Below are 19950 nucleotides of genomic sequence, written 5' to 3' on the forward strand. Positions count from 1 at the left end.
TGGATGGATGGATAAATGGAGCAAACGCTGCTTGTCAGGGCGCCCTCTGCTGGTGTGGATGGTGCACTGCAATAAGTAAGCACAATAGTGCTAACAAAAGAATTGAGCCAACAAAGCTAAAACACACTCACACACACACACGCACACACACACACACACACACAAGATTCACAAAGGAGAGCACGCTTGCCTTTGTTCACTCGGTTAATTCAGTGCAATCACAGTCGCAACACTGCTGCTGTTGTTGTTGGCTGTTTGACTTTGGCATTTATCTCAGCTTTGGTTCGAATTTTCAGCATTTAAAGATCAAATGGTGGGACTGGAACCACTTAAATGGCCCCAAATTTGTGCAACACAGTTTGTGTTTTATGTGGAAACTCTGGCTCCCTTCCACATGAAAAGAAAAGGACTGAGGTTCATTGATTATAATTAATTAATCATCCTAAAGTGTGAAGGTGTATAAAATTGGCCAATGAGCAGACAAAGATATTGCAGAAGGAAGTTCGACGCTCAACTTTATGATTTATTATCTTGTATTTACATGGAAAAATACCATTAATGCAACCACATAGAATTACATTCCCAAGAATTCTCTGCATCTCGTCCTCAAAGGGCATCTCCCATCCCTCAAGATACGCCTCATAATATGATAATCTGTACCATACCTGACACCTAAACCCAAAGCCATCAGCGGAAATCCCCAGCTCACTGTCCCCCCAGGTCCAAATTAAGACCCTACATGTGCACATGTACAAGAGCACCACCTGCAGGAACCACACACACAGGGAAGGTTCAGCAGAGATAATCCTCAACATGAAGAAACCTGCAATTTACAGAAAAACTTTACTCTTGGTGACTAGAAGAACGCGGGGACTTATTTGTATTTATTTATTTTTTATTATTATATATTTTTTTTTTACATTATTTTCCAACTTGCCTTGTATTTAGCTACATCGAGTCCCTCGCAAAGACATAATGCCTGATAACTTTTACCACTACAGTGGCGTTTAAAGACAAGTCCGGTCCTTTCCCCCTTGACTGCATTTTTGGTTTCCCAGACAAAAGGAAAAGGAGCACAAAGAAGAACCGAGACGATAAGCTGCGTTCATCAGTTGCTGACTGCGTGTGCAAATCTCTGCTTTGCTGAGTCGCTCTTCTTCTATTCATAGCAGCAGACGAGACTCTGTCTCTTCAACTCAGCTGGCGCTAATCCCAACTCTCACCAGAGAAACCTTTGACCCGAGAATCCAACCTGAGGTTCCACCATTCCCACGCGCTCAGTGATGCGACATCATGACGTTGTTGTCCTCGCAGAGTTGTGTGACGACGCGGATGTGCGAGATCTTCCTCACGGCCTTGTACAACACCTGCTTCAGGTCCTTCGGCTCTTTGGAGGCCACACTGAGGAGGAGGAGGAGGAATGAAAATGAAATGTAGTTGAGATGAGACAAGCATTCAAGCGACAAAAAAAATGGTTTTAACCTTGTAAAGTAGAAGAACTGAGTTTTGCCAGCAATCGACAATTGCAAAATTGTGAACCCCCCGCCCCCCCCCCATGAAATGTTTTTCCCAAACTATCTTTGCCACCATTCTCAACCAAGCCAGCAATGTTATACATTTTGCGAATGCATAACATTACCTCAGTTTTTCTTCTTTGCAAGTTGTTCCTGTCGCCGCATCTCGGCTTGCCGCTTCTTGTGCTGGGCTATCTCGGCCATTTGCAGCCCGTGGGCCATTTGCCTGATGGGATGAAGTCAACAGCGTGAACATAACACGTGCCTGCGTGCGTACAAATGGACAAAATCCTACCCCGATTTGAGCTCCGGAGGGACAGGAAGAGGTTTGGTGAATCCGTCCCTCCCAACAAGCCAGTATGTCTCTTCTGTTCCTTTCCCCTGAAGGAGAAAAAGAAATGAGAAAAGGACACCTGTAGAGTTCAGGCGGTGGAAGTGTCACACCTTCACTTCGGTCCTTCCCCTCAGCTCAAGCTTGTAGCCCAGGTTGAGCTCACGCAGGACTTTGACTGTGTTCTGGTGCACGTGGATCCTGTAGGCTGAAACAGACGAAGTGAATAAAAAGGCAGATGCAGCGTAACGACAGTACGTGCAACCGTGACACTTACGCAGGCCGCTGGACTCCATGCGAGAGGCGGTGTTCACTGTGTCTCCAAATAAACAGTAGCGCGGCATCGTGAGACCTACAACTCCCGCGACGCATGGACCTAAACATAAATACACACGGTGCTCATGACAACATTAAAATAATTAAAAAAAAAAATCTCTCTCTCTCCCTCTCCCCCTCTCCCTCTCCCCCTCCCTCTGTCTCTCTCTCTCTCTCTCCCTCTCCCTCTCCCTCTCCCTCCCTCCTCAAAAATCCTACAACAATATTTTCATCCACCTGTGTGCAATCCGATGCGGATCCTGACGGGAACGTCGGGCATGTGTCTCATCTTGAAGGTTCCCACTGCGCTCAGGATGTCGAGCGACATGTTGGCTATCTCGGCCACGTGCCGGTTGCCGTTGGGAACGGGAACGCCCGACGCCACCATGTACGCGTCGCCAATCGTCTCCACCTATGTGGGTTGAGAAACACGTGAGAAGATGATGACTGGAGTTTCCCGCGATACGTTTGACAGGCGACACCTTGTAAACGTCGTGGTTGCCGATGATGGCGTCGAAGAGCGTGTAGAGGCTGTTGAGCAGGTCGACCACCTCGATGGGCTCGCTGTTGGCCGAGATGGTGGTGAAGCCCACGATGTCGCTGAAGTAGAGAGACACGCTGTCGAAATACTCGGGCACCACCGTCCCGCCGATTTTCAGCGCCTCTGCCACGGATCTGTGGCGCGAGATCAGATCGACAGTTAACAAGAACACGTGTGGCATCCACATGATTACGACGCGCGACGTCTCACGGAGGCAGCATCTGCGTCAGGAGCTTCTCCGTCTTCTGCTTCTCGATCTCCAGCTCCTCGGTTCGCTCTCGGATCAGCTCCTCCAAGTTGGATGAGTACTGCTCCAGCATCCGCAGCATGGAGTCGATGATGTTGGTCTTCTTGCCCTTGTTGATGTCCTTGAACTTGAAGAGGCATGACATCATCATCCTTCAGTTGGGACTTAATGCATCTTAATCAAATCGGATGTGTATACTGTGGACAAGGATGGATAAACTCCACCCTTTGCTCGTCAGTACGTCATTAATATTCGTCGTTCTATGCAGAGGACAAAGAACGTATGACTGTGAGTAGAGTCGAAGTTGTCCATGTTTGTGTTGCTGCTTCCAGTGAAAAACAGAAACTATATAGCGGTGGCGGTGTGTAGTTGATGAGTCTATGAGCCGACCTTGTCAAATATCTCCTCGAAGGTAGGTCGCTTTTCCGCCTGTTCGTTCCAGCACTGTTTCATCAGTTGGATGCACTCCAACGGAGCGCAGTCCAAACTAACCAGCGGACGACACAGAGGAGGCGGCTTGCGCAGCTTCTCTATCACATCTGAAAACAAAACCAACACGCCATCAGCCCGTATCGTCGGAACGGTTGTTCTTCGTTTCACCTGCGGCCGACAGATCCAGCATGCAAAAGGGAGGCCCTCGGATGACCACCTCCTGCGTGATGATGGCGAAGCTGTACACGTCACCCGCCAGCGTGCCGTGGAGGACTGGCTGAGGGCCTCGGAGCAGCTCCGGAGCCGTCCACAGCAACTCTGCCAACAGAGACGCTTTACTTTGAAGAATGTGATCAGATTGGGAGGATTCGCTCACCATCTGCGGGCGGTTCCGCGTACGGGAACTTCTGAGCCTCCAGAACCTCGTTGTAGCCGTAGTCTGTGATCTTCAACACGAAGCGGCCGTCCACCACACAATTACGAGACTTCAGATGAGAGTGAGACATGCCGCAGTGGTGGAGGTATTTCATACCCTGGAATTATGACGTTGTCCAATTTAGGTTTTTACTTAACAAGTGTTAAAAAAAAATTCCTTAGAATATGTTCTGTGCACCTTTAATAGTCTAAGCAAGGCATTCTGATTAATATTGCATTTTTGTTTTTATCTCCGGAGGCGGCCATTTTGTTACGTCTGTCGACTGATAATGACATCACAGCAGCCCAAGGCTCAGGTAACGACCAATCATGGCTCACCTGTTTTCTGAAGCTGAGCCCTGATTGGTCGTTATCTGAGCCCTGAGCAACTTTTCAGTCAACAGTAACAAAATGGCCGCCTCCTGAGATGGATAAACGCTAACATCCTCTGGAACTTTTGTGTCTAATTTCACTGAATTCACCTTGATCAAATCCAAAAGCAGGGAAGACTTGAACATCCAGTCCAGCTTGACGTCATCATTCAGAAGCAGATCTTCTAGGCTTCCCCGGGAGCAGAACTCGGTCACGATGGCGAACACGCCGCAGTCGAGAAAGAAGCCCAGGAAAGGGTTGACGTTCTCGTGCCGCATGTCCTTCATCTGCGAGCGGATATTGATCGTTCTTACTCTGGGACGTGAAAGCCGTGCAATCTGAGGATCGCGTGTCCTACCAGCTCGAACAAGCCACTCGTTTTCGGGTTGATGTTGCTAAACGAGCCGCAGGGAAGTCTCTTGAGCCACGCCCAGTCCCCCTAGTGGACAGAATGTGCACTCATTACAGTGGGACACCTTCATGGCAGTCAGTTGCAAATTTTAAAATGATTAGAAAATGACCAATTTTGAAGAATGACAGGAGGAAACGCTCAGGTGACGCCGCTCACCTCGAAAATGACAACATTGGAGTTTTCGTACGTGGCAGGTGATCGGGTGGAGGCGGGAGACGTGACGCTAAATTCCGAAACACTCTTGGTGCCGCTGGCCCGGCTGTCGTCCAGGCTTAGCTTCTGCAAAAAGATTCCCTTTTGATTTTTTTCCAAACTATAGAATATATTTTTATTGAATTATGCAGGCTTTTTTTTTTTAGAGAGCGTTCACATTGTATATATGTAATTGTATATTCATACATGTAGAGGACGGACTACTCCGAACAATGTCTGGCTCAATAAATGTTGGGAAACACTGCTCTATTGTATATATGCAATAAATAAAAGAAAAGACGACCTTGTTGCTAAGCGATGGGTTGATAAAGGTCACATCCGCTAGAGTCAGCAGGATCTTGTTCGGACCCCGGACCAGCCGGATCTGGTTGATACGTCGCCTGGGCAACAAGAGTCCGAAAAATTATTTTCCTGTTTGTCAAACCCAACCCGGTGTCAGACTTACCGGACGAAAAAAATCAGCACCGTGCCCAGCACAAAGGCACCAGTGGATCCGAGCACAATGCCGACGGTGGAAAAAAGATCCACACCTGTAACGAAAAGACACGGCCATAGTTGTCAATAATTCAACGTTTTGAAGTTATGCCACAGCCTCAAGCTCCTCACCGCCTGAGCAGATGACACCTGGAGTGAACCAGCACTGGGCATCGCTTCCGGGTCCGAAGCCGCGCGGAAAGTGGATATCTCGACCCAGGAAGTGCACCGAGTCGTCCTCCATGATGAGTCTTTTGTCAAAGGAAAACACACACACACACGCGCACCCCCACACGCACACGCACCCGCACCCCCCCCCCCCACACACACACACACACACTTGTCTTGTGGTCAGTGGTATTTAAGTAACCAAGTAGAAATTTGTTACTGTGTTATTGCATTTTCACTTTTTCTGCCATTTAGCTATTTTACTCTCTACAGTTTTTTTGTACTTTCGACTCCTTGCTTATTGAAAATTTAATGCAAAAAAAAGTGGCCCGACAAACGTTCAACTCATTTTACAAAAAATATTTAAAACCACAACTTTGCCTTACTAGAGTTGGATTGCTGACTGAATGAGACCGCCCCCTGCTGGTCAATGTGGTCCAACAGGAGCAGGACAATCACCATAATTGCAGTATTAAGTCATGATGCACAAAATGTTCAAGAATTTATATTGTACTCAATTATTACGCTGTGAACACCAAAAATATTTTTTTTGTTTGGGTGTTTCTATTCATTGAAAATTTCGAAACAAGTATCTCAGAACACCACCATACAGTGTGTGAGCACTTATCACGCCACTTACACACACGTCAACTTACCTGTGTGTTGGTGTCAGCTCACATGAGAGTCCATCCGTGTCCAGTATGACGTAGTCCAATAACACGCTTCCAGAAGCATCCGATTTCACGGGATGGCTGAAGCCCTGCAAGAAGAATTAGCGACTGATTTTTCAGATGCGTGAACCACAAGAATATTTGCATTAGGTGAGCGTACCTCAAAGTTGTGGTTGCGCGCTTGCTGCGCTACGTTCCCGCCAGACAGCCACTCGTTGGAATGTCGAACGCGCTGCGTGGCGTGAGCGACGAGGAGCACAGAGTTGTAGATGGTGCCGAAGAGAGGAGACACCTGCGGGACCAAAACGGACAAACAGCACAGCCCAGCTTCTGGTTTTTATTTCATAATCCTCACTGTTTAAACCAGGTGTGAGCAAACTACGGCCCGGGGGCCACATGCGACCCGTTAAATGTTTTAATCCGGCCCGCCAAACTTGGGGAAAAAAAAAAAATGAATTAACCTTTTAATGTTTTATTTTCTAAATACTTCGGCGTGTCAAACACATACATTTTGTTGTAATGCTTTTGTTCATTTAAAATATATTTTTTTATTTTTTGGTGTTAAATTCATCCCCGTTTACACAAAATAAATGCATTTTTTGCCATTCTCTTCTCTTACTAGATCGAATGAGAGCCAACCGGTGACGACAGTTGATGAAAATAAGTTTGACTCTCGCACTTCAGCGCCAATGTGTCATCACCTGTTGGGGTTTGATCGTGCTCGCCACCTCGCCTTTCTCCATGGCCTGCGCGTAGGCCTCAAAAAATGACAGGTGGGGCGAGTCGACTGTGACGGTGAGCATGGCGTCGTAGGCCCGCAGCAGTTTGCGGTTGCTCCTCAGGGCTGGATGGCTGACATTACGGTACGGCAGGCTGTAGAGGAGCGTGTCATAGGGCACCAACACCAGCGAGCCGTCAATCATCCGCATGTCGTAGGCCGTCTCCAAGAGGCGCTTCTGAAGCTCGCCGCCAATCAGCACTGAGTGCATGCAGAGGATCAGAACTAAAAGGACAGCAAACACGGTTTAGATTTGTGGTGAAGTACTCTTAAGTACAACCCTCACCCTTCCCAAAACAAAAGAGGCTCCACCTCGTATTTCTCTCATTTTCCCAACTTTCACCAGAGTCCTCCTAATGCCGTGGGGGGTGTTCTCCATCACGCTGACCAGTCTGACAGGCATCGTGTGGGCCCGAAGGGAGTCGGCGACCTAAAACGTAGACGCAAACCGAGAACGTGACGCATGCGGCCGGAAACGTACGCTATTCGATTCACCATTCATACGCCGACCTTGTTCGCCGTCTCCACCCAGACGTCATCCGAGGCAGAGATGATTCCGACGTGAGCCCACCTGAAGTATCTCATGACCCGTAACAGCACCCAGGTAGGCCTGGGCACGGAGCGGGCGAAGGTCGGGTGGCGCCAGACGCGGTCCAACTCGTAGCCGATGCAGCCCCATGCGAACAAAGCCTGAAGAAGGAATTGAATACGATATCGAGGCGCTTTGAAAACTCACCAAAGGAGAAAAATATCAATTTATATTCTATTCAAGTATGACATCATCAAACAGACTAAAACAGTCTGCCACACACTACAAAATTTGAGTGGACACGAGGCCACCTGGGGGCAGTATCAAGCAGATGACTCAGCTCCTCACAAAGGATAAAGAATATATGTAGAAGAAAGTGTTGTAGTGAATTTCTAAATGTGTTGCTGCACTTTTTAAACATTAGGTCATTAAAGTTATGTGTTTGTTTTAAATACAGAACGTGTCAGGTCACTCGTAGAACAAGGCACCACTGTCAACCAAAGATCCCTCCCAAAAGACAACTCACTTTGTTCCAGCCTTTGCTCAGCATGGAAGCAGCATCGCAGTAACCCGGGTTGGCTGGACCGACGTAAGCCGAGGCTTTGGTGTGAAAAGTCACAAAGGTCTGCAGAGCTCTTGAAGTCTCACACGGCTCCTTGTAAGCATGACACAATTATTAAGATACGCAGCTCCCCAAAAATGAGAGCTCCGTGTTTTGCAAGTAGTGTAACAAGCGGGCGCTCACGTGCAGCACCGTGGAGTCAAAAGTGGCAGCGTAGGACAGTGAGGGGTCCTTGTTGATGCGCTTGACAGCCAACTGCGCCGCCACATCGGGCAGGGCCTTGGCAAAGACGGGGTCACACTCCCAGGGGCCCACCACCCCGACCCGGAACAAGGCCCCCAAAACCGGGCCGGGCACTGCGCACAGGAAGGCCAGGAGCACCAGGAGGAGACGTGCGAGGGGGTGACCGTGCGGGGAAGCGAAGCGGTGCCGGTCTGAGGTGGCGTTGCGGGCCTGCCTCCATGTCGCTTGAGAGCCCAGACTCGGTCCGTGCATGGCCAAGTTGAGCAGGAGCTCACAAGAAGATGGAGAACGACGTTTTGGGGCTAAACTTTGTGCTTCCCTGGAATAAACAACAGGCGGTGGAGACAATTTGATGGGACAATTCAGGTTCGCTTGGTTTGAGATTAAAAAGTTGAGTTTTGAAGAATGAAGATGATTTTAGACGACCAAATACAGAAATGTGGAAGGCTGCACTTATACGTGAATAAAACTCGTAATTTGGGGGAAAAAAATTAGTGATTTCCCAGTAAAAAAAAAAAATAAATAAATAAATAAATAAATTTTTGCACTTAATGTTGGATTGCTGTTCAGCAGTTTTGTGCCGTCCTTGAATAATAATTTTCATGCAAAAGTATGTGGCAATTTTCCTGTTTGCTTCAAACACTTTGTTGTTGGCTTAAGATCGTTTCTCATTTATACTTGCATTGACAAATCTATTATCAAAACTGAAATGTATTAAGAGCACATAAACATGTATTTTGTCCATATTCGGAATAGCATTTTCAGAAAGTCTTCCTGTGACCTCCTAGAAGCACTGATGACAAAATGTGCCCCCTTCCCTCCAGCCTTGAGGTTGACCATCCTAAAACGAAGTTTTTATATATGCTACTCCTACCTTCCAGTTTTCGATGAAAGGTGACATGGGAAACAGTTAATGGGGAGAAAAAAAAAAAAAAAACTTTAGCAACCTGGCCACACTTGCACAATCAGCTCAAAATGGATTAATGGGAGTGACGTTTCATAAATGCAGGGAATATAATCCGACATCTTGGGAGTGTTTTATTTCAATTTGTAATAACAGATGATTTACTGCAAAGCATTTAAGGCGCTGGAATATTCATCTTAATCATAACATTCACTTAAAAACACATTACCTACCACAAAGATTAGATAGAGGAGTCTTTATCCGTCTGCAACGATTCCCCCCGGAGCAAAAATGTTCCCTTGATGTCTTCTTGGGACATTCTGGTGTACTAGCAGCTGTCCTCGAGCGTTCCCCAAACATTCTGGAACGAGCAGAATCCCTGGAGGGAAAAAAGTGTCTGCATGCTGGTCAAGTTCCCTGGTTGTATGCGTCGACCTACTCGGCGGATTAGAAGAAATCCAATCGTGACCCCTGCAGCATTAAGACGCAATGAAGAGCAGTGAGGACATTTTGGACGACATTTTTGCCCAACTCAATACGAATAATTGATCCTCATCAATTTAATAAATCCATCGAGAACAGAATGTGTGACTTTTGATAACGGGGAGGAATCATTGTTTGCTCATCTCACCACAAGGTGGTGGTATCGCTCTAGTGGTCTCCACCCTCTCAGTATCCATAGCAACCACTTTCGTCATGCCAGGGAAAGAGTGAAAAATACTGAAGGGGGGTGAGTATGATAACTTCCAAGTTTATTTCGACTGTATATTTTCAGAAAGTCCAGTGAAGTCATTGTTCTTGGTCTTGTAGAGCCTGTCCTCCACTTTTAAGTACTTGTCATATTTCTCGTTTCCCTCGCTGGGGTAGATCCTCTTGAAGCCTCCCAGGTGCTCGTCTTCGTAGCTCTCCATCGCCTCTACCATGGTCGCCCGTCGCTGTTGCTCGTTCTCCAGCCTGTTTTTTTTTTAAAGGGGGGTGGACAAAGATTTTCACATGTCTGGTAGGTGGAAAGAAATAAGTAAATCAAAGTAGGTGTCAAAGAGGATCATACCTCTCCTCAATGCGCACGTTCTGTTTCAAGCGCTCCTCCACCTTGCGCTTCTCCTCCTTGATCATCCGGCACCGGTCAAAGGGAGCCAAGTTGATGAGCACCATCGTGTCGTAAAGTAAGGCGTCCTTCACGTCACAGTCCAGTGGCAGCAGAGTGGAAAAATCTGGGGAGTGATTCACCTTGGAATGGAAAAAAAATAATCATTTAAAAAAAAAAAAAACATTGAGCTTCAACATTGATTGCTTTTCAAATAAAGGAGTCGTGGAGTAACAAGTAGCGAAATACAGTGGGGACTTGACTCACAGAAGCACAAAAGGGGCATCGGCCTCAAAAACAGGGGCCCGTAACTTATTCTTTATCCTCTCCCAAAACAAGCATGTCCTTGACACACATGTTTTGGCAATGTTATATTGTAGCCTCCTTTTGGGAAAAATTATGAAATGAATAGATTTATTCCAAAAACTAGATTACATCACACAAATTCTGCTTGGGGAATTTATTATATTAATATCCCCTTTGGATTAGACTGCCCCCAAGAGGCCAAGGTGCATACACCACAAGGAGCAACACCATCTCTATTGAAATGGAGCAAAAAAAAAAAAAAGTCGTTCAATCATTTGCATTTAGTTAAATTATGTCACAATTGTATGTTTTAGACAGAATATTATCAAGTCAGATTTTCTCGTTATTGAAAACATTTTTAATTTTTTTTTTTCTGGGTGAGGTGATGCTGAATTGATTAATGGCATTTCCATTAATTTCAAGTGGGAAATATGATTTGAAATATTGAGTTACAGGAATGGTCAAAGAACAAATTAAACTCGTGACTCAATGTGCCACTGTATTGTGTAAAAAACAGCAAAATTCCAAGTCGACACGCTGTAGAAAATAAAATCTGCCAACCTCAAGCACCCACGGCCTGTAGTGCTCATCCAGAAGCACGTCAAAGCCGAGGATCTGGAAGCAGGCGCTCCCGACCACGTGTTTGGAGAAGTGCGTGATGTAACCGTGCTGGATGCGGGAGTGGGCCAAGACCAGCGTCTTCACGATGCCGTCCTCAATGTTGCTCCATATCTTCTCCGTATTCCTGTAGTTGGATCGCAGCTGCTTCTTCAGCGTTGACAGCTTCCTAAAAGAGCAATTGTGTCATCCATGCTTTTACTACTTGACCCAAAAAAAAAAAACTAAAAGAAATTTGCTTTGGATGACATATCTCATGACATCATTTGAAAGTACTAAACGGTGTGTGCATCTAGATTTAATGCTGCATTCCAATTTGGCGTGCTGCTCCTTCTGGTGTCCCCGCCTATGAGAAGGTGCTGTATAATACGGTCATGCGGTCACAAATGAAAAATAGACGACTACTTCTATGACTATTCAGTAAGGGGCTCGACCAATACGCTTTTTTTAGGCCGATATTCAGCAGAATAAAATTTCAATCAAATACATTTCTAATAAAATAAGTTCATTTTTTGGTCACTTCACACATGCAACCTGTTTTGAATAACATTTAGAATATTTCATTAAATTTACAATGCTTCTTAAATATTTAACTTTACAAGAGAGAGAAAAATGGGAGATTGGAAATTAATCTACCTACCGTTTTGCTGGGACGTTTTTGAATGTTGTTTTTGTCTTATGTTGGAATGTGTTATGTAAAAAAAAAAAAAAACAATTCAACAAATAAATAAAAATCTGCCTTTCATTGCCGATTGTTTCCCTCCGCTTTTTTAGTAAATCGCTAATATCAGCCGATTAATAAGTCAGGCCCTGCTTGTAAAATCCGTCCTACTCAAAATGGTTGACATTTAATGTACCGTTTGCTACCCGTCTGCTCATCATTGATGAAGGTCTCGCTGTCCTTGTTGATGGTAAAGTTGGTGAGATGCATGTACTTGTTATTCTGACAAGCAGACACCCACATTAGACTTTGCGTTGCTTGATGTCATAAAACGACGGCGATAAGCGCGGGAACTCACCACATTTTCATCCGTCGGGTCTTCATACTTGATGGTGCAGAAGCGAGCCAGGCCCTCGTTGTACATGTAGATCCTCCAGGGGTAACACGAGGTCACCAGCACGTAGATGCGCATGTCAAACTTGAAGCCGTCGATGAGCAGAGGCTGGCAAGGGAGCAAAAGCGAGGCATTCAAGTGTCTCCCGAACTCGAGTTTCTGCGTCAGACTCACCTTGTCGATGTATTCCTGACAGATCATGTCATGTTCCGGCTGAATTTTCTCCCACGACGTAAAGATGGAGATGCCTTTGCCTTGGCTGCCCGCGTTCGGTTTGCAAATGTAACATTTGTCTTTGTCCCTGGCGTAAGATTTGAACAGGCCGTACCTGCAAAAAGACAACGGGGTTTGCGTGAGTGTCCGACAGGGAAACCCGGGTCGACATGACACAGGGGAACGAGCAAACACACTCAATGGGAAAGGTCCAAGTTCTGGGGAAAATGTTGTAGTCTTTGGGGAAAAACTTGAGCATGTGCTTCCAGTTAGTTGCTAATGAATTTTTGTGGCAAATTTCAGTCATAGAGGGCAAATGGTTGATTTTCTGCAAAAAATGAAAGAAAAATAATGACATTAAAAGTAACGACTCCTGAAGTGGAGCTCAGTGACCCAAGAATATCACACCAACGGGAAATACAGCACTTTAAAACGATAATGATGTTACCTGGTATGGTTTCATCTCCTTAAATTTGTCCTCACAAGGACGGGCATCGCTCCAGAACAGGGTCCAGTCTTCTCCTGCCTTCGCCTCTTTAATGCCTAACTTCTCAGCGGCACGACGCACTGACAAAGAATATGCAACAGATATGAATTCGGATCAGGAATTATTTGGGCGTTTATTTTTTCTTTAGTGACCTACCGCTGTCATAGCGGCAGTTGGTGAGATTGATGCCCTGACAACTGCAAAAGAGGCAAACAAAATCCATGAGAAGGCTTACAGTCAACATTATAGAAACACTAATATTGCATGTACCTGCAAAGTGGAATATCGTCGTCGTCATCGTCTGTGAAAGGGCAGCTGTCCCAAAAAAACATCCTGAAGAAAACTCCAAATGTTTACATCCAAAAACAAATAGGCCGATGCTTGAGTGAAGTACAAGCATTTAAAACAGCTGATATTCACATCGCTGCTACTGAGCACGTTTTATGGAATAAACAGGGACAGAAAGACAGCGATGGGGTCAAAAGCAAGCAATGATTTATTGCCAGCTGGCTGTTTGTCTTGAGTTTTGTTGTGTAAAAACGCCAATTTTGCCTTCTACTCGGTGTGTCTCACCTGGTGAAGACAGATGCAGCAACATTTGCGTGTGGTGAAGATTTTAATCCCACAACGCTTTATTTTGGACAAATCGTGTGGGGAAAAACCCCACAGCAAACCGAAGTGATCTGGCAACAACGGCGCTACGCGTGACGTCACATCGCCCACCTTTGTCATGCTCGCAATGAGCACGAGGTTCTCTTTAAAGAAGAGTTGGGCTCCGTTTAAATGAATGCCACGTGCTGCTTGTTGTTCGTTCATTTCCTGGCTGAAATGTTCAACCCAGTCTTGTCAGATCGTCACGCCGACAATCTACATTAGTCTTTATTATCATGAATGAACCTCCTATTCAAAACAAACAGGGGATTTGAGCAGTTTTGACACATGTTTTGAGAATCAAAACTATTAAATGAATATCCAAATAGTTGTTGATGTTGTTTTTATTTTCATTTAAAAAAAAACAGCTTTCGCTTCTAATCTACTGGAATTGAAAGATTTAGACCGATTGAAGCGCGAGTTATTATTTTGCTTCCGGTTAGAAATGATATAACTTCCGGGTTGTCGTTTCTGGCTAATTTTATTAGCCTAATTATCTTAGAGTTTGGAAATAATTGCTAACAAGGAGAATAGAAATAACACATTTGTGGTTATTCACCTCTTAGTAATGAAAACTATAAACAATTTTTCATGTGAAAAAAGACTTGAGCCTCAGCTGTAGAAGTAATCCACTGCCGAAGGTTAGTACTTTTTTTTCTTTGCTTTCATAATAATAACAAAAAAATAGGCTATTTGCAGCATTCGCCGATCTAGCTCTAATAATAATATTACAACTTTATTTATCTGGCACATTTCAAAATAGCTGGAGCTGTAACAAAGCGCTTTCCATATGGTGTAAATAAATTAGCGGGAAATTAGAACTAAAACACATAAACATAACAATAGTCACAAAAACAATAGAATATTTGCAGCATTCACTGCTCTGGCTCTAATAATATTATTAATAACTTTAGAATAAGAAGCCATGCTGCGTACAAGCGAGCAGAAGGAGCCCGGATGAGGCAGGAGACGAGTGCTGGATGGCTGCAGTTCTGCCCGCAGAGGTGCAGTGATTCATGATGTCACATGCTGAGGACTGGGGTGACTCATCCACCAACATCCTCCCGCACGCAGCCGCTGCACAGCAACACTTTCAACATTCGTGCACGTGTGAGTGCAGCACACACACAAAATTCTGCATTCACATCAGATGTAAACTCACTGCATTGGGAACAGGGGGGGAAAAAACCCAGTAAATGGACACGCTCACCACAATGAAGCTTCTGTTGATTATAAAAAGTAGTCGACTTTATTGGTTTCTTTGTGTGTAGCAAAAGTAGTCACTGACATGCGCATCCTTGCATTTCCAGCAAACGCATGTTTATTTGACAATCACAACAAGGTACATCTAGAGAGGCCGTGTACAGGCAACAACAGTACATCACTCAAACAAGGATCTCAAGGTACGACAACATCATTGCTTCTGTCATCTTGAAGCCATTGTTTTGTTTTGCTTTTTTTTTTTATTCTTTTTCGTTGTTGCGTTGGAATCTCCTAAGAGAAGACATTTTAGATGCAACTATACATAAACGTGCACTCTCCTTTATACGCAGATGCCCTCTTGATCTCATACAAATATCAATTTAGTACAAATTACAAAAGTCCTTCTTTACTTGATTTGTTTTTATGACAGCGGTTGGAATGAATTTGGTGAGATTGTCGATGCCGTGACTCTCGCGGCACATTATTGGCAACACAACAAATGTATTTCCCTCGTCCCTTAGCAACGGACGGCCAATAACGTCAAAAATGCCCAGGGACCATGTGTGCTTACATTCATCAAGTGGAGCTTGTGGATGATCTAAATGACAAAAAAAAAATGATCAAAACAAAAGAATACTAATGTCACAGTGACCTGTAAGGCAGTTGATGTTTTATGAGCTGGTAAACACCTTTCACTGACAAATGCAAATTACTGGTTGGTTGTCATCACCAAATGGAATTCAATTCAGAGGCAAATGGACTCTATGCACGTCAGCGCGTGACGTGTTCGGGAAGCAGCAAGGCACCGGCTATAGAGGGGTTTGGGGCCTTTGTTCTAAAAATAGTAACGTTTCCCCACAATCCAATGCGTTCGATCACAGCAGCATCGGCTTTTCGTTGCAAACTGCGGTTTGTTGTTAACTCGCAATGAGCACGTCAAAGATCCTTTTTTTTTTTTTTTTTGCTTGGCCGGTACTAAACGAGTTAAGTGTAAATATCTAGATCGGTTACGCAAATAGAAGTTTTTAGTGGACTTGGAAAATCTGTAGCGATGGCGAAGCCCACGCAGCCCAGTGAATGGTCTATCGCATTTGGCGATTGAGCTCCGAATAAACTTCCAACAGCAAGATTGGACTGCTGACTCAAAAGCAAGTATGCCAACTGTTAAGACTTTGTATTCTTTTTTTTTTGTTTTTGTTAACGCCCTCTAAACAAAATTTTGTTGGGCCTGTCAAAATAAGCCGAGCAAGTCTATGTTCCGACGGATGTGCATGTGCTGCGATGCAACAAATATCTCGTAAAATGACATGTGGTGATTTGATCACGTCATATATGCTAACTTGATGTCAAATTTTGTTGTTGTTTTTTTTCCCCCCAGCAATTTAACTCCCAGAAGATCTTAGCAGCAAAAGAAAAGGAATGGCATGTACACTTTGGCACTATAGCAACAAGGTAATTGAAGTTGTGCAAAGGGATGAGTCACTGGAGCCATTACAGAGGCGCCGCACGGCCCCCGCCATCAAATACTGTACGTCCTGTTGGAAATTGTTGTTTTGCGCTTTTCAAAGGCAGACTGGATACTCAATGTCAAATTTAACATGCACAAATAATACCGTGATGCTTCATTCAGTCCCGTGTATTCTTTTGGCCGCGTGACCGTCGTCCCCCATTGTTCAAATGTCCTAATGTTTTGGGATCTTGGAGTTCATTGGTGGTGCGTTCAAAGCCCTCCTGGAATGTCTGAGTCACAATGGATCAAATGAGGCAAAGGATGTCAAAATAGAAACGCTCTGGCATCTCCTCGCCACTGGATCAGTTCTCCATCTCTTGCCCCCCCCCCCCCCCCCTCCCCCGCCTTTCCTGGCTCGCTCGCCACTTTCAGTCTTGCACCTGCGGCCTCTTCCTGAGGAGCTGCTCAATGTATTTTTCCAGTTGGGTCTTACTGTCGGACAAGTAAACCTTCGGGGGTGATTGGTAAAACTGCTCCTGTTGCAGAGGAACTCTGGGAGCGGCCAGTGGCCTCCGGGGGTACGAGGGAAGGCGGTATCTGGGAAAATAGGGCTTGCGTTGGAGCACGGTCGGGGGCTTCCTCAAGCGGGGCTGCACCCAGTTGAGGTAGCGTTGTTTGGGCTGGAAGGCGTACGCGGCGTCTCGGGAGCGCGGGAGGAAGGCGTTAAAGGCCAGAGCGTGTTTGGGGACGTAGTATCGGTACGTGGGCCGCGGAGGAGAGAAGTAGACCGGGTAGAAGGAGGGCCGTGTGTAGGGATAGCGCATCCAACCCCAGGGGTTCTGCTTCACGGGCTTCAGAGCTTTGGGCCACATGTATGGTTTGGAGACAGGATTGCCCCAGAATTCCTTGGACTCCTTAAAGCGGTTTTTAAGGTTCGGGAATGTTGGAGAGTATTGCTTGGAGACTGGAAAGCCGATTGGACCGTCTTTGGGTTCTGAAAAGGAGCCGGTGGAGGACACGAGCATTTGCGGGGTCACGTCCTTTTTCTTCTTCTTCTCCACGTCGCTGATGATATCCACCACGTCGTCAGCGGGCAGGTGGAGCTTGCTGGAGATCTCGATCAGCTTGTCGATGGTCTGGGGGTCGATGTCGTCTTCCTCCTGGTCTTCCTCCGACCTCTTGTCTTCGGCGGCGTTGGCGGACGGCGACGCGTACTTCCTGCCGCCGCCGTTCTGCTTGACCATGTAGCGCAGGAGCATATCTGAGGCGATGTCGGCCAGCTTCTCCTCCTCCAGCTTGGCTCGTTGCACCTCGGCGGCTTGCCTCCTCATTTCCTCTTGCTCGGCTTTGGCCCGGGCCTCCTCTTCCTCGGGACTCAACGCCTCTTCCTCCTCCTCCTCCTCCTCTTCTTCGGGCTGAGGCTTGTCGGCATCGCCGCGGTCTTTGAAGTCATCCATGAAGTTACCTCTGAATGATGGAATGTTCAAGGCCTTCTGCGTCTCCTCTTGCCATTTCAGTTTCTTCTTCGACAGTGCCACATTGTTGACTTTGTTGAACGGGATGATGTCATTGTAGCTGCTATAACCCCGACTCTCCCTCTGGTTTGGCTCCAAATCCCCCGCCCTCTTTACGGCTGTGTCCAAGCGAGGAAACTCCTTCATCATGGTCTCGAGATTCTTGAGCTCCTCCGGGTTAAGCTGCTCCTCCTCGGCGCCTTGCTCGGGCGCCGGTGGCGTCTGGACCGGAACCGTCTGGCTCGTGGTGTGACTGTTCACCCTCTCGGTCATCCTCTCCTCCTCTTCCTCGGCTTTCTTCTTCTCCTCCCGTCCCTGGGCAGCCATCAGCAGCTCCAGCTTCAGTCGGCCATCTCTATCCCGCTCCTCTCCCTCGGATTCGTCCGCAGCCACGTGGTCTTCTTCCCTCCTGCTCTCCGCCCGCGTGCGATTGAGCGCCCCCAGCAAGAGCGCCGCGAGCGTTTTGGGATCCACGTCGTCGAAGAGGTCTGCCTTCGCCGCTCTCTCTGTTATTCGCTCCTCGTCTCCACTCGGCGCATCTCTCGAGAGTTCCGTCTCGGTTGGGATGACGCTCTGTGCGTCAGGGGTCGCGGTGGGGTCAGCACAGGAGGACCATGTTAGGAGAACCAGGAGGAGAAGGGCACGCAGGATGTCGCAGGAACCCATCTTGGCCTTTGGTGAGCAGGATGGGAAATGCCTGGAGAAAATGGAAACATATTTGAGCCCTTGTCGTTGAGCTACACAAAGAGATAACAGTGAGCCTCGGGCTGGGATAAGAATCAAATTCCAGAATGGTAACCCAATCCATATGGAGCATAACCCAAATGCTAATATATTTTTTTATCAAATCATATTCATTAATGCCAAATAGTCCATTTCTCTTCATTTCGAAGCATTTTTCTTAACTTAACTGCTTCCAGTTGTTCGACTTTTTTTGTCCAATCAGATTTTAGCCTCTCTGTGTTGCCATGTCCATCTTATCTGCCCACGGCCTTCAGCTTTGCTCACCTAACTTTGACTATTAGCAATATGACAATTTCTTGAACCAATTCGATTTGAAATTCGCCCTGGATGACATCATTCCGTTGTGATTGGTCGGTTGTTTCTATAATTCCGATGTGGTGGAATTAAGAAGTAGATTTAGTGTAACAGCCTGCCAGTGATGTTGAAAATGTCACAGTCAAGCGCTGCAGTCCTACTGCTCTCCTACCCTGGCACGGTGTCAACAGGTGGGGGGGGGGGGGGGGACACAGCACAGCGCTGATTGGTCGGGGAGGGGGGGGGCATTGACACTGGCCACTTCATTAAGGACACCTCCCCATTCTTAAGCGACACTCCAGCACCACAATCACAAACACTAAAAACAGGAGCATGATCTACGTGCAGGCAGCATTTTTGATGCATGCCATGCCAAACAGACCTGATAAGGTCATTGCGGTTAAAAAGGGGGGAGAAAAATGCAATCATTAATTAAAAAAAAAAGAGTTTTTTTTTCTTTCATTGTCTTTAAATAATTGGGATGAATCTATTCGCTTTGGCAGGGGCCGCAGTCATGCCTCATTGAGGGGTTATTTTTGACAAGGGTGGGGAGTCATGGTGATAATAGCTTGGCTCTGACGATAACAGTGATGAAGGTGATGATGATGATGATGACGACGACAACACACAGCTCAAGTGTGAATTTGGAATAATCCAGCTTTGAACTCACATTATCAATCAAATCTGAGTCATATGTTCAATTAGCACATAAAGAGCATTCCAGTTCCTTATTTGTTTTTATTCTTGCCAGCTTTGACTTCGTAACAGTCAAATTGTAAAGAGTTGGCTGTTTATGATTTTTTAAAAGAAGTTGAGACTCACTTGAGGTGGGAGCAGTGTGGGGGGATTCCAGCCTCCGCTCCTCGGGACGTCACAGTCTTGTTGTCACGCTTCACAGCACACTTCCTCGTGTCGGTGGGTGTGTGTCTTTCGTTGTCTGTGTGTGTTCTCTCCTTCTCTTCCCTTATTTTTTTTTTTTGTCTTCTTCTTCTATTAAAATCTCTTTTTTTTTCTCCTTTCCACTGGACTTGCTTGGATTCCAGAGCCGGGATTCCTCGTCTCGCTCGTCGGCGTGTCTGTTTTCAGCACCGCGGACAGCGTCAGGAGCTCTTATTACCGCCCACCCGGCTCACGTGACACATGCGTCAAGCGCCCCCCATTGACGTCACCAGTCTGGGTTCCATTCATAAGGAATTTCTGCACCCCCT

At 46.2% G+C, this 19950-nt stretch overlaps 3 protein-coding genes across 4 annotated transcripts; all 3 read right to left on the reverse strand.

Annotated features, from left to right (window-relative positions):
* Window positions 1-498: 498 nt before the first annotated feature.
* Window positions 499-9686, reverse strand: gc2 (guanylyl cyclase 2). 2 transcript variants are annotated; one of them, XM_088292653.1, is made up of 25 exons: window positions 9354-9686; window positions 8157-8535; window positions 7938-8066; window positions 7393-7572; window positions 7195-7312; window positions 6806-7107; window positions 6265-6396; window positions 6090-6193; window positions 5398-5516; window positions 5237-5321; window positions 5075-5171; window positions 4735-4857; window positions 4525-4605; window positions 4277-4453; window positions 3757-3913; window positions 3549-3698; window positions 3339-3487; window positions 2912-3075; window positions 2643-2835; window positions 2398-2572; window positions 2123-2221; window positions 1959-2053; window positions 1810-1895; window positions 1640-1740; window positions 1255-1401 (listed from the first exon to the last, which is right to left on the reverse strand). In XM_088292653.1, the coding sequence occupies exons 2-24, from the start codon at window positions 8466-8468 to the stop codon at window positions 1641-1643; spliced, it is 3327 nt and encodes a 1108-aa protein (XP_088148779.1). In that variant the 5' UTR covers window positions 8469-8535; window positions 9354-9686; the 3' UTR covers window positions 1255-1401; window position 1640. The 2 variants fall into 2 exon arrangements, with proteins under 2 accessions (XP_088148778.1, XP_088148779.1); XM_088292652.1 differs by lacking the exon at window positions 1640-1740 and having other exon boundaries at window positions 499-1401.
* A 186-nt stretch (window positions 9687-9872) lies between these two features.
* Window positions 9873-13606, reverse strand: LOC148339046 (tubulin polyglutamylase ttll6-like). The gene is made up of 11 exons (XM_088292655.1): window positions 13460-13606; window positions 13157-13219; window positions 13043-13083; window positions 12848-12966; window positions 12597-12727; window positions 12361-12514; window positions 12151-12294; window positions 11989-12074; window positions 11075-11300; window positions 10172-10350; window positions 9873-10074 (listed from the first exon to the last, which is right to left on the reverse strand). Exons 2-11 carry the CDS (start codon window positions 13216-13218, stop codon window positions 9873-9875), a joined length of 1344 nt encoding a protein of 447 aa, XP_088148781.1. The 5' UTR covers window position 13219; window positions 13460-13606.
* A 2972-nt stretch (window positions 13607-16578) lies between these two features.
* vgf (VGF nerve growth factor inducible) lies at window positions 16579-19808 on the reverse strand. The gene is made up of 2 exons (XM_088292654.1): window positions 19565-19808; window positions 16579-18401 (listed from the first exon to the last, which is right to left on the reverse strand). The coding sequence occupies exon 2, from the start codon at window positions 18368-18370 to the stop codon at window positions 16619-16621; it is 1752 nt and encodes a 583-aa protein (XP_088148780.1). The 5' UTR covers window positions 18371-18401; window positions 19565-19808; the 3' UTR covers window positions 16579-16618.
* Between the last annotated feature and the right edge of the window lie 142 nt (window positions 19809-19950).

The sequence above is a fragment of the Idiotropiscis lumnitzeri genome, chromosome 4 (genome assembly GCF_059441095.1).
Source record: "Idiotropiscis lumnitzeri isolate Australia: NSW breed Sydney's pygmy pipehorse chromosome 4, RoL_Ilum_1.0, whole genome shotgun sequence".
Lineage (NCBI taxonomy): Eukaryota > Metazoa > Chordata > Actinopteri > Syngnathiformes > Syngnathidae > Idiotropiscis > Idiotropiscis lumnitzeri.

Bases quoted from the DNA above. Each gene is read 5' to 3' on its own strand.
- gc2 (XM_088292652.1), bottom strand. From the start codon at position 8,468: ATGCACGGACCGAGTCTGGGCTCTCAAGCGACATGGAGGCAGGCCCGC. The intron at 8,067-8,156 runs GTGAGCGCCCGC...CATGCTTACAAG, and splicing joins TTGACTCCACGGTGCTGCAC to GAGCCGTGTGAGACTTCAAG. The intron at 6,397-6,805 runs GTGATGACACAT...TTGGTCCCGCAG, and splicing joins GCACGATCAAACCCCAACAG to GTGTCTCCTCTCTTCGGCAC.
- LOC148339046 (XM_088292655.1), bottom strand. From the start codon at position 13,218: ATGTTTTTTTGGGACAGCTGCCCTTTCACAGACGATGACGACGACGAT. The intron at 13,084-13,156 runs GTACATGCAATA...CCTCTTTTGCAG, and splicing joins GACGATATTCCACTTTGCAG to TTGTCAGGGCATCAATCTCA. The intron at 12,075-12,150 runs GTGAGTTCCCGC...TCTGCTTGTCAG, and splicing joins ACCCGACGGATGAAAATGTG to AATAACAAGTACATGCATCT.
- vgf (XM_088292654.1), bottom strand. From the start codon at position 18,370: ATGGGTTCCTGCGACATCCTGCGTGCCCTTCTCCTCCTGGTTCTCCTA.